Here is an 11608-nt window from a genome sequence, read left to right as displayed (position 1 = left end):
ACTGGCCGGGTAAGAAACAACAACATATACTTCTTCTTATATGTACAATTTGGTACAAAGAATTACTGGGTTTTCTCCAGCATTTTATGTGTACCACATAGACCGTAAACTGGAACATATACTTATATGTACAATTAGGTACAAAGCATCGATCACTGAGTGTTCTCCATCATTTTATGATTGACACTTCTCGCATTTTATGAGTACCACAGAGACCGTGAACTAGACCATATAGTCTAGCTAGGAAAGGAAAAACATATACATGTATGTACAATTAAGCACAAATCATCCTTTTGTGAGATGGAACGTCGTCTGTCACCATGGGACTGATCCACTTGGTGATCTGATGTTCCATTGTGTGGTTTATATGCTCTACTGACTCGTAACTGTCAATGAAAAGGGCCATTAATTGTACTAAGGGATCCAACAGCAAGCAAGTGGGATTGAACAGTTGTTAATTTCCCTTCTGAAACAAAAAGGCTTGCAAGTTGTCTCAGCTTGGCCATTCCATGCCTCACATTGTCTCAGCAAAGGACAGTCCAGTGCCCATGAGCACACTATAAGGTTACAGATCTAGAAACCTTCCCATCACTTTTCTGGAAAGATTTTCAGTCATTTGATGCAAGAAAAATTGGTCTGACCATCTATAGAAGCCTCTTTATGTCATAGGATATTATTGCATGCTCATAGATTAGCAATAGATGCATTTCTTCACAAATAATTTAGGCCTTCAGTCACATAGATACCTAGCTAAAAGAAGGCTAAGGTAGATTAATTTGGAACAATGTAAATTTGTGCAATAATAGTAAAAATTCGATCTGGTGGAATATTCACTAAAAATAAAGCTATTCAATTAGAATTTTTTTTTTAATTTTATTTTCCATACTAATTTTTACCTAATTCCATTTGTAATTGGATCTCCAAGTCTCTTCCAAATTGTAGTACTATCGTTTAGGAAAAATACATGGATACTTACACCAGCAACAAAGTAAAGAAAGAGGAATAAAGACGGCGTCACAACTTAGATTATAATTAAAATCTTGTTTTGTTTATAAACAAATATTTGATGGATCTGATCTGATAGCAAGTGTATCAAATGCCTCGTGCAGACATGTGGATAGATTTAAGAATGTCAGCTTGGTTTTAGTTTTCAGATGCAATCAAAGATGACTGAGGTTGAGAATGGCATCTTTCTTGGATTTTCCTTAGTTTTTTCCAATGAAAAATAATTTAATATTCTACCCTTCTGTGGTTTAGAGAAATCCATGACCCTGTAGAGTCTTAGCTCCACCAACATATATATTATACGGTAATAGTAAATTTGATAAAGAAGGATACGTTTGTTAGCTAGCTTATCATTGAGATTTAGAAACCTCTTATACTAAACTATTCTCAACAAATGATAAAAAAAAGGCTGAGGGGAAGAATCTCTACCTAAAAATAAATAAAATAGAAAAAAGAACTGTTTCTCTTAAAGATGAAATCTCTCTAGCAAAGATATGCTAAGAGAAATGACAATGTGAACAGATGGGCAATGCCGTTTATTAGGGTACCTACCCAAGACTTGTCTCCATTAAAAGTAACTGCATTCACTTGTTTACATTAAGGGTTTTAGGTTTTAGAAAAAAAAAAGCTTCTTTAGTAGATTTTATAAGGTATCAGATCTTACTAACAAGTTAAATTAAATTGTCCAGAAGCCATATGATGAATAAGAATCTATGTGGGATTTGATTTCAGAATACACAATAAAAATATTTATGAGCCCTAGAATGATGTATTGAATTTTCATCGAATTGTGAAGGAAACTTTTTCAATTTTTAAATCAAGTAATTATATATTGTCATCACCAACTCGGATGGTTTGCTGATGATTTTTTGTCATGAAGTTCATCAACCAATAATGGCTAACCCATGACACACATTTCTATATTACATGCAATATTGCTAGCCAATCCCATGATGGATCAGTTAATTTTGAGATCTAATGTATATCAAAAGGCTCTGCAAAAGAGAAAGTGACAACCATTAAGCTTGCATCAATGAATCGTTATCAACTTAGATTTTGCAACATGGATTTAATTCCATTGATCTGATTTGCTCACCTATGTTTACATCTTAGCCTCAAATAACACTATCCAGTTTATTCTCATGTGTTATTAAAGAGAGATTAAACCACTTGTTATTGCAAGCCAAATGGGATCTTTTCAGAAATAGTGAAAAAAATCTGTGATTTTTCAATTAGGTGTAGGGGCAAAAGCCAAATGGGTTCTTTTTAATTGAACCCAGTAAAGTAAATATTCAGATAATTCACTAACTTTAAACCAATGCTAGATGGCTGCTTACGCGGATGCTTACATGATTTGCATCTCTAAGCAAGCAAGAATTTTGATGGTGTGAAAGGCATTTAAAATACTCATCAGATAATGAAAAGAAGATATTAATTAATGGCATTTCTTAGACTTTCTGCATGTGTGCGTGTGAAAGAGAGAGTATGCGAGTGATCAAGCGTGTGGGGTAGAAATGATAGTGACCTAGATTTAAGGTAGCGAAGAGAGGAAGAAGGCCACGTGGTAAGTAACCTTCAAATGAGGAAAGAACACGGAATAAGACAACACAAAGGGGCCATATAGATTGTTATTCTACGAATAATCTTTTTTTGTCTTTAAAATTTTTATGTTTTTTTTATTAAAATTATATTCATAAAAGAGCTTGGAAGTTCGAACAGGACATGATCGAGTTTTGTCAAATTGGATAAATCATAGACCCCAAATCACCCTTTTATGATAAACCCAGATCTTAAATTGAGCAATAACCATTTTTTTGGGTAGAAATTGAGCAATAACCATCAGTAGCTAGTAAAAACACTTTCTTTCTCTCTCTCTCTCTCTCTCTCTCTCTGAAATGATATGAGAAAGTGAATTGGAGTGTGAGTGGGTATTGGGGGAGGCAGTGATCGTGTCAAAAATCTAAGCAGCTTTGTCTCTCTTTCCGACCTTTTTAATTCTCTGATGTCAATAAGGGAAGTGGTTCCAGAACCACGTGGTCTTCTCTAAGATGTCGAGGTCCATCATTTCCTCTTTGCTCATCCTCTATATATACCTCGTTCCCTCCTTCCCCAGTTCCCCAACTTTCACCTTATTCTCTTCTTCACTTTCCACTCTTTCCAATCGCAATCTCTGCTATTTCTTTCCTCACCAGAGCAACAACATCCAAGCAAGAGCATATAGCAGCAACACATCATCCATCTGAAGAGAACCAACATCATGGCAGCTTCTGTAGCAGTAGCTCCTGCTGCTTCTTCTTCTTCTTCTTCTTCTTCTTCATGGGCTAAAGTTAAACCTTGTTCTTCCTCAGTTACTGACCTGGGTTACACTTCCAGGTCCTTATTTTTCTTCAAGTGTCCTACAAAGAAAACCCATATCAGCTGCTCCTTGCACACTCCTTCAGTGCTTCGTTTCCCAAAACAAACACCTTCAATCTACCAACCAAAAACCACCACTACAACCCCTACTGTTCCCAAACCCAAAAAGCCCAAGACGAAAGAAGCAGATAGAAGCAGTGACAGAGATGTTAGGAGAAAAAAAGAGGCTAAGAAGAACAATCAGCAGCAGCAATGGAATATCTTTCAGAGGATAGCAGCTATGGCCTTAGATGCAGTGGAAGGAGCTCTGGTTTACAGTGAACGCCAAAACCCACTTCCGAAAACAGCAGACCCAGCAGTCCAAATCGCCGGGAACTTCGCTCCTGTAGCAGAACAACCAGTCCAGCACCGCTTACAAGTCTCCGGCAAAATTCCTGATTGCATTGATGGAGTTTACGTCCGCAACGGCGCGAATCCCCACTTCCAGCCCGTTGCCGGTCACCACTTCTTTGACGGTGACGGTATGATTCACGCAGTTACATTAAGTGGCGGCGCCGCCAGTTATTCTTGCCGATTCACCGAAACACAACGCCTAGTTCAAGAACGTGCACTGGGTCGCCCTGTCTTCCCTAAAGCAATTGGTGAACTTCACGGCCACTCCGGCATCGCTCGTCTTCTTCTCTTCTACAGTCGTGGCCTCTTCGGTCTCCTCGATCCTCACCACGGCACCGGCGTTGCCAACGCCGGCCTTGTCTATTTCAACGGTCGACTCCTCGCCATGTCCGAAGACGACTTTCCTTACCACGTTCGCATCACTTCCTCCGGCGACCTTAAAACCGTCGGCCGATTTGATTTCAGTGGTCAACTCAAATCCGCCATGATTGCCCACCCGAAGCTCGACCCAGTTTCCGGCGAACTCTTCGCCTTAAGCTACGATGTCATTCAAAAGCCATATCTCAAGTACTTCCGATTCTCCCCAAACGGAATCAAATCACCCGACGTAGAAATTCCAGTTGCAGAGCCAACCATGATTCACGATTTCGCCATTACAGAGAATTTCGTGGTGATTCCCGACCAACAAGTGGTTTTCAAGCTGCAGGAGATGATTCATGGTGGTTCGCCGGTGGTCTACGATAAGAAGAAAACGGCCCGTTTCGGAATCTTGGATAAGAACGCGGTTGACTCGTCTGGGTTGAGGTGGGTCGAAGTACCCGATTCCTTCTGCTTCCATCTCTGGAACGCTTGGGAAGAACCAGAAACTGATGAAGTTGTGGTGATTGGCTCATGTATGACTCCACCCGATTCTATTTTCAATGAATGCGATGAAGGGCTCAAGAGCATTCTCTCTGAGATCCGACTCAATCTGAAGACCGGGTTATCAACTCGGAGACCCATCATCGAAGCCTCCAAGCAATTGAATCTCGAAGCTGGAATGGTGAATCGGAATCAGCTGGGTAGGAAGACACGCTTCGTCTATCTGGCCATTGCAGAACCATGGCCGAAGGTCTCCGGCTTTGCAAAAATCGATCTTTCTACCGGAGAAGTCAAGAAGTTCATATATGGAGATGGTAAATACGGCGGAGAACCGTTTCTCTTGCCGAATTCGGAGACAGATGATGATGGCTACGTAGTAGCATTCATGCATGATGAGAAGACGTCAAAGTCCGAGCTTGTGATTGTAAACGCCATGACTCTGGAGCTTGAAGCTTCTATCAAGTTACCTTCAAGGGTACCCTATGGTTTCCATGGTACCTTCATCAATTCAAGAGATTTGCAGAAGCAAGCTTAGCCCATCATCGTCATCATCATCATCATCCGATCACAGAGATTACCAGAGGGATGGATGCTTAATTTAGAGATACTCCCCGGAGTCTCGCAGCTTTTTTTTTTTAAATTTTCCCCACTTTTACATAACCGTTCACTGTTAGTTAAGTTAGTTATTTAGTTAGTTAGGTTTGTTATTATTATAATATATTTTTTTTCTCTTGGGTGGTGGGAGAGGTTTTGAAGAACCAGCTTGTAGCTTAGGGACTGTATAGTTCATATTCGAGCTCAGTTGGTTTCTGGTGTCTGTTTATTCTTTTCAACATTCTCTCTTTTGTTTATAGAAACATATTTTCCTGTACTATTTCACCTTCTTTTTTACCTGTGCTTCTGCTTTTGTAAATATTGAAAACAAATAAATAAAATGATCACCCTTTTCTGATATATGCACTGCATCTCCATCACCGTATTCTTCACGAAACTAACTGTTTAGTTCTTGGAATTTCTCTCTTTGTCTGATTTTGCTTAGGTAAATGCCTTTTAATCATTCAGTGAGATATTATGGGTAGTTGGAATGAGATCTTGATCAAGATTTCTATCTCAACAGTTGAGAAACAAAGCAGTTAAAATCAAATTTTAGACCCAGATGCGGATCCAAACGACTTAAAATCTGGCCGAATAAATGCCCAAGCAAAATCCCTCTCTCTCTCTCCCCAATATTTCTTCCATCTATTTATGGAATAGGTTAATATTCCACGGGGCATAACTTAGAGGATCAAGAACTCCCCATAAAAATGAAAATAAAGTTTCCACCTTAAGGATTAGCCAAGTGGATAAGCATAAAAATATCATGAAATACCATTTATTAATATTGATTCTGGTTTGCGATAAATGCAGTAACCCCTTAAACCTTGTTTTTAGTTATTTTAGTTCCAAATGTCCCAGGTATACGTGCACACTGATTTATATACTGATCAGAAGAAGAAAGGGAATAGAAAAAGTTAGCACACTTGATTTCGATGGGATGTAAAACGTAAAAACGGAAAGGTTGCTGTTAAATGTCGGTTGTTTAGGAACTAACTTTTGAATTCAGAGAAAGTCTAAAAGGAGCTTTCACCATTGAGAAGCTGCCGTCCATAGCTTTCGACCAAGTGGGATGAACAAGAGAAGAAGAAAAAAAAGGTGGCAAACAAACACAGTTCACGGTTGCATGCTCATGGGTCCTCGTTTGGAATTCAGAGAGTAGTAAAAAAAAAGATATCTTCAAGTCTTCAAGAGAGAGAGAGAGAGAGAGTCTAACTTTACTGTTAGTCGTAGGTTCTGGGGAAGGAGAAGACTGTCCCTAGTCTTCTCTGTGTATACATATGTGTGTGTCGGTGTTTCTTCCACGGAGAGAGAGAGAGAGAGAGAGAGAGAGAGAGAAACAAAACACTACTTTCTCATACGACCATTTGTGTTTTTCTGCTTAGAAGTTCAAAGACAGCCTTAAATTCCAATGGGTTCCACCATGAACCGACCAACAAAAAAATCGTGTCTTTCTTTTTACAAAGCAACCATACCAGGAAGCTTCATGGTAATTTGCTTGTGGAAGTTTCATGGCTGGTATCAAATTCAAAGCTCCTGGGCTGGCTTTATTCAACCCTTATTCCATGCCCATTCTAGGTTTTACTCAAATCTCTAAACTTTTCATCACTACCTGAGATTTTTGTTGCTGGGGAAGGTTTACCATTCGATGGAGTTTTCTCGATCTACTTTGTATAATAAGTATTAAATATATACAGCAATGTGTTGACCTTCGAATGTAAGCTACGTACACGTTATTCATGTACGTCTTGGTCGCAAAGATTTGTCTCTTTTCTTGTTATTTGAGTGTCAAAATGGACATAAAAGGGAAATGCACTGACATATGAGACACGAACAAATGGACAAAGCATCCAACCTCCATCGTTTCGTGTAAAAAACATGTTGGGAAATTTAATCATGTTCATTAGTTGATTTTCAGAAAATATTCGTACTCAGATCTTGTCGAACTTCGTCAAATTTTATGAAAATATTTGCACGGAGATCTTGTCCAACTGGGTCAAATTTTATTTCTTAATCCATAAATATGTATAATTTAAAAATCAATAGAAAATGTAAAGAGACTGGACAAGAATTTTGGAAAAGAAAAAAAGAAAAATCATAATCAATACAATTTGAATTCAAGAAAACAGACCCAAGAACCATCAAAAGGGTTACTTAGTTGATAACGAACAATACCTCTTTGTGAAAATATCATAGGTTCGGTTTTCCGTTCCTTGATGGTATATTTAATATTCTTCTTGTTTAAATATAAAAAAAATATTCGAAGAGGGTTTCTTATTATTTTAAAATTTGAATATATTTATTTTTGCAATTCCATTACTAAAAATTTGGTTTGGTATCACTTGAGAAAACGAATCAACTCATTATAATGACTAAGGTAAAAAATTTCTAAGTCTTATATATTTGACTTAAAGTAACAAGACTCCTTCCAAAAATTTGACTCATCTAATAGAAAAATAGACCTGATTTCCCAAGTATTCTAGAAACCCTGAATCTTCTTCTTTTACTGGAAATGCATGTATGTAAAAAAGCTTTGTCCCTGGTTTCAACTCTCAATCTTATCATTAACTTAGAAAATCAGTATCCCAAATTACCAAACACGTACAGATCACCGACCAAAACAAGTACTACACATGAGTTGCGCATGCTCTCTGTCTCTCCCTTCCTTCCTTCCTTCCTTCCTTTGTGAGTTTGTGATAAGTGATGACTCAGTAAGGTGGGCATCCCTTGGAGACATGATCAGGGCAGAAGATCCAGAGGCTTTGTCTTTTGGGATGTGAAATTATGCTTTCCCATGAGAAAAGGTTAAGAGGAAAAGAGCAGAAGTAAAGCAAAACAAAATTGATTTTATCAATCAATCAAATAATAAAAATGTCTGGAATAAGACAACCGACCATCAATTGCATAATTAATTTCCTCAACCGTAAAGTGATATGATAGATCAATGTTTCTTCAGCATTAACTGCTTCTACCTCAATTAACTAACATAACTACATACATATCCATCTCATTAACATTTTAGATTCAACCAATGTTTTCATTAATCCTTCCATTACCCATCACTGATTCTTACTTTCAACGACTGTTCCCTTTGCTTTGCAGTCTCTTCAATTAAAGTTGATGGCTCATGCATGCAAAGTATATAAGACCCACAACAGTCATTCCATTTGAGTTGTCTTTGTCTTGGTTTTAGCCATGGGGCCATGGCCCGTTTGTTATGGGTCAACATCATGATATATGGTTAAATGAAATTGATATAGAAAGAAAAATCTGTAAAGTTGCAAAATTGTAAATAAATAAATAAATAAATAATGGAATACAAAGAGGGCTTATTGCCATTTGTGACTTAAAAACAGCTCTTCCAAGTTCCAATACCTGCATATGAGAGAGGGGGGGGGTTGATGGCTCAAATTGGTCTCCATTGGCCAACTTTGTGAAAGACTAGAGAAGAAGAGAGATGCGTTCAAGAAACCGCCGAGGAACAAAAGGTTATTCAAATCAAGAGGAACATGTAAGCGATCATTTCGTGGAGTCAAAAGTTAGAGAGCCAATGAAACTCGACTGTGATCTTGTAAACTGGGTTCATGTTGTCACAGCTGACGATATTACTTGTGTTTTTATATATTATGGATTCTCTCACATCACATTACTAATTCTCTTACCCAAGAAAGTAGAGACGGCGATAGAAAACGAAGCTGGCACGCCAGTCCTAAGTATATATATGAAGTTGAACGTTGGCCTTGACCCTGTTGACTGTTTCTAGAGCTGAATTTGAGTGAAGATTCTGTGCGTGCTTCAACAAAAATAAGATAAAAAAAAAAAAAAAAACTAACTGAGAAAGAAGGGAAGAACAGTAGTAGCAGCCGAAGGTTAATTGTAGGTGGAAACAAAGAGGATTAAGATCAATGGAATGTAGATAGCTTTGGAGCCCACAAGCAAATGAGAATGAGATAGTTGAAGTCAAACATACATCACTTTGTCTGGTCTTTAAAATCTATATATGGACGGTGACGAACTACATGATGCACTCTTCAACCAGAGAATATACAAAAATAACATTAAGCTAGTTCAAGAATCCATTCCCAAAATAACAATGCTTAACCAACACATAATTTCCTCTCATTCTTATTCTTAAATGCTACCTAACCGTGAGATAAGCAAATGAAAAGTCACCCTTTTTGTCATAATTAATCACAGATGCCCTACTCCTATATACTCATTATACCTCCAAAACTTCACACACTTCAAAGGTTTCCTATATTAATTATATTCTTTCTATCTTCTTCATTATTGGAAACTTTATTTATGTTATTGTTGTTGAAGTTGAACACTTGTCGTAGCAGCCCAGAAACTTGTTTTACAAAGAAGAGGAAAGGGAAGTGGCCGCTCAGTCTCTCCACTTCCATTGTATGAATACCAAGTACCGAAATGATCTAATTTGACCAATTATAGAGTTCTACTTCAGAACTCCTCGTTGCATTCACACCTCAACCTGGGTTTTTTTATCCAATAGTGTTAAATTCCTCACAAACCTCAGTTTCAAAGCCCCACCACCCCATTTAAGCAATTTACAAATGAAAGGTAAGCCTGTAATTGAAATTTCATGCAAAAACACGTCTCTCTCTTGCAAGACATCCACGAAGCCTATCTTTGCAAATCCTTCAGAAAGTGGAAAACATCTGGTATACCTTCTTTTGACTTTTGGGGTTCATGTTAATGATGCCAAAGAGTCAAAAGTTAGCATTTTGTTGTGTTTTTATCTTTTTTCCATCTAAATTTGTGGTTTTGATTGGAATTGAACATTACTTTTGGATCCTAGATCTTTTTGAAAGGGTTTTTCTATAATGTGTGTCAAATGAATTACATAATTACATGAAATATTCTACTTCAAAGAATAGGATAAACTTTAAGAAAATAGCCAAATGCAGTTAAACTCTCACCATTAAATATTTTTGATTTATTACTACTCTTATTATTATTATTAAAATTAAAATAGCTACTTTTATACAAATATAGATGTTCACACACACACACCCATATTCAGTTAACAACTAAATCATGCACTGCATTAAATGCTCAAAACCCTAATGACAGTGAAGATGACGAGGTTTATTTAACTTTTTTTATATATATATATATATATTTTAATTTGATTTCTATGGTATTGTTGGCTAAAGTGAAGGTGAAGTCGGCTATAGTAGATTTGTATAAAAATCATTGAACCACCCATTTCAAAAGCTTGCTGCTGGCAATTTCACGACCACATATATGAAAAACAGCACTTGATGATGACTACTGGTTGTGGTGTTGTAGATGATGCCCTCATCCATGTATTCCGGGATAGGCTGCCCGCCCACCCGCCGTTCTTGCAGGCATTGGAACATGGAGAAATCCCGGCTGATCTATGTTGGAATAGAGAAAAAACACAAATACAATTTGCATGCAAAACAGGTGAAGTAAACAATTAAAGCTTCTCGATCAGGGAAATTGTGGCTGTCATTGGCCTACCATATGATTTTAATAACCACTCTATCACTCTTTTGAAAACATAAAAGAATCCATTTTCATTATCTACACTGGCTGCCATTCACAAAGGAACAAATTTGCTTTTACAATTGGGTGTCTCAGATCAGCCAAACGTTTCCATTTTAAGATTAATGTCAACAAACAAATTCTTAGCTACACTCCTTTCACGCACCCCAAATTGTGATTGGTCAGAAATGCTTTCTTCTTGAAAATGTCCTGAACCCATGCAATTAATGGTCCCAGCAGGTGTGTTTTTTTCTGGATCTCAATTTTGAAATTTGTTTGGTTTGCTCAGTATGTCCGAAATTTGAGGACCTAACATGTAGAAATGTCAGAAAAAACTTAAACCATAAATTAATTTTGGCTTTTGTGTGTTTTCCTTTTGACTAATGCTTGAATATAACACACTGACAAACCCAGCCTGTGCTGGATACTTGAATGGACAACAAGCAAATAGAGAACGTTTGATGGTTTTTTTGGGACCATAAGCAATATGAAAAATGATTTTGCCGATAGAAGATCATGCCCGGCTTGCACCTCTCCGACACAGCGCCCCTTTGATTTGGATCTCGCTCCAGTCCTGCGTGTTTATGGTCAAGCGGTACATCTCAATCCATCAAATCGAGATCTTGGTCAAAATTTTGATCTCGATTATTGAAATTCAAAGGTCGAAATCAAAACCTTGACTGAAATTTCACATAACTAAGCAATTTCGCGGGCTCTATGGTACCCAAAAATACACAGATAGTAGGGCTGGTTTCCCAAGATGAGGCGAACAGTACTGATGCAACCTGATGCTACTCCAGTAAAACTTGGGTTGGGAGCTTTCCGTTGAACTGGGTTGATCATCAAATGCATGAATTCCCATTGGAAA

At 37.6% G+C, this 11608-nt stretch overlaps 1 protein-coding gene across 1 annotated transcript; it reads left to right on the top strand.

Moving 5' to 3' along the window:
• The first annotated feature begins 3113 nt into the window (after nucleotides 1–3113).
• LOC149025984 (9-cis-epoxycarotenoid dioxygenase NCED2, chloroplastic-like) lies at nucleotides 3114–5568 on the top strand. The gene has a single exon (XM_089146199.1). The coding sequence runs from the start codon at nucleotides 3263–3265 to the stop codon at nucleotides 5147–5149; it is 1887 nt and encodes a 628-aa protein (XP_089002325.1). The 5' UTR covers nucleotides 3114–3262; the 3' UTR covers nucleotides 5150–5568.
• Nucleotides 5569–11608: the final 6040 nt, after the last annotated feature.

Source organism: Hakea prostrata, chromosome 2 (genome assembly GCF_041222555.1).
Source record: "Hakea prostrata isolate BN-2017 chromosome 2, UWA_Hpros_2, whole genome shotgun sequence".
NCBI lineage: Eukaryota > Viridiplantae > Streptophyta > Magnoliopsida > Proteales > Proteaceae > Hakea > Hakea prostrata.
Note: the sequence above shows the minus strand (reverse complement) of the source record. Positions and strands in the feature narration are given on the sequence as shown.

Excerpts from the sequence above, each read along its gene's own strand:
- LOC149025984 (XM_089146199.1), top strand. The coding sequence starts at position 3,263 with ATGGCAGCTTCTGTAGCAGTAGCTCCTGCTGCTTCTTCTTCTTCTTCT.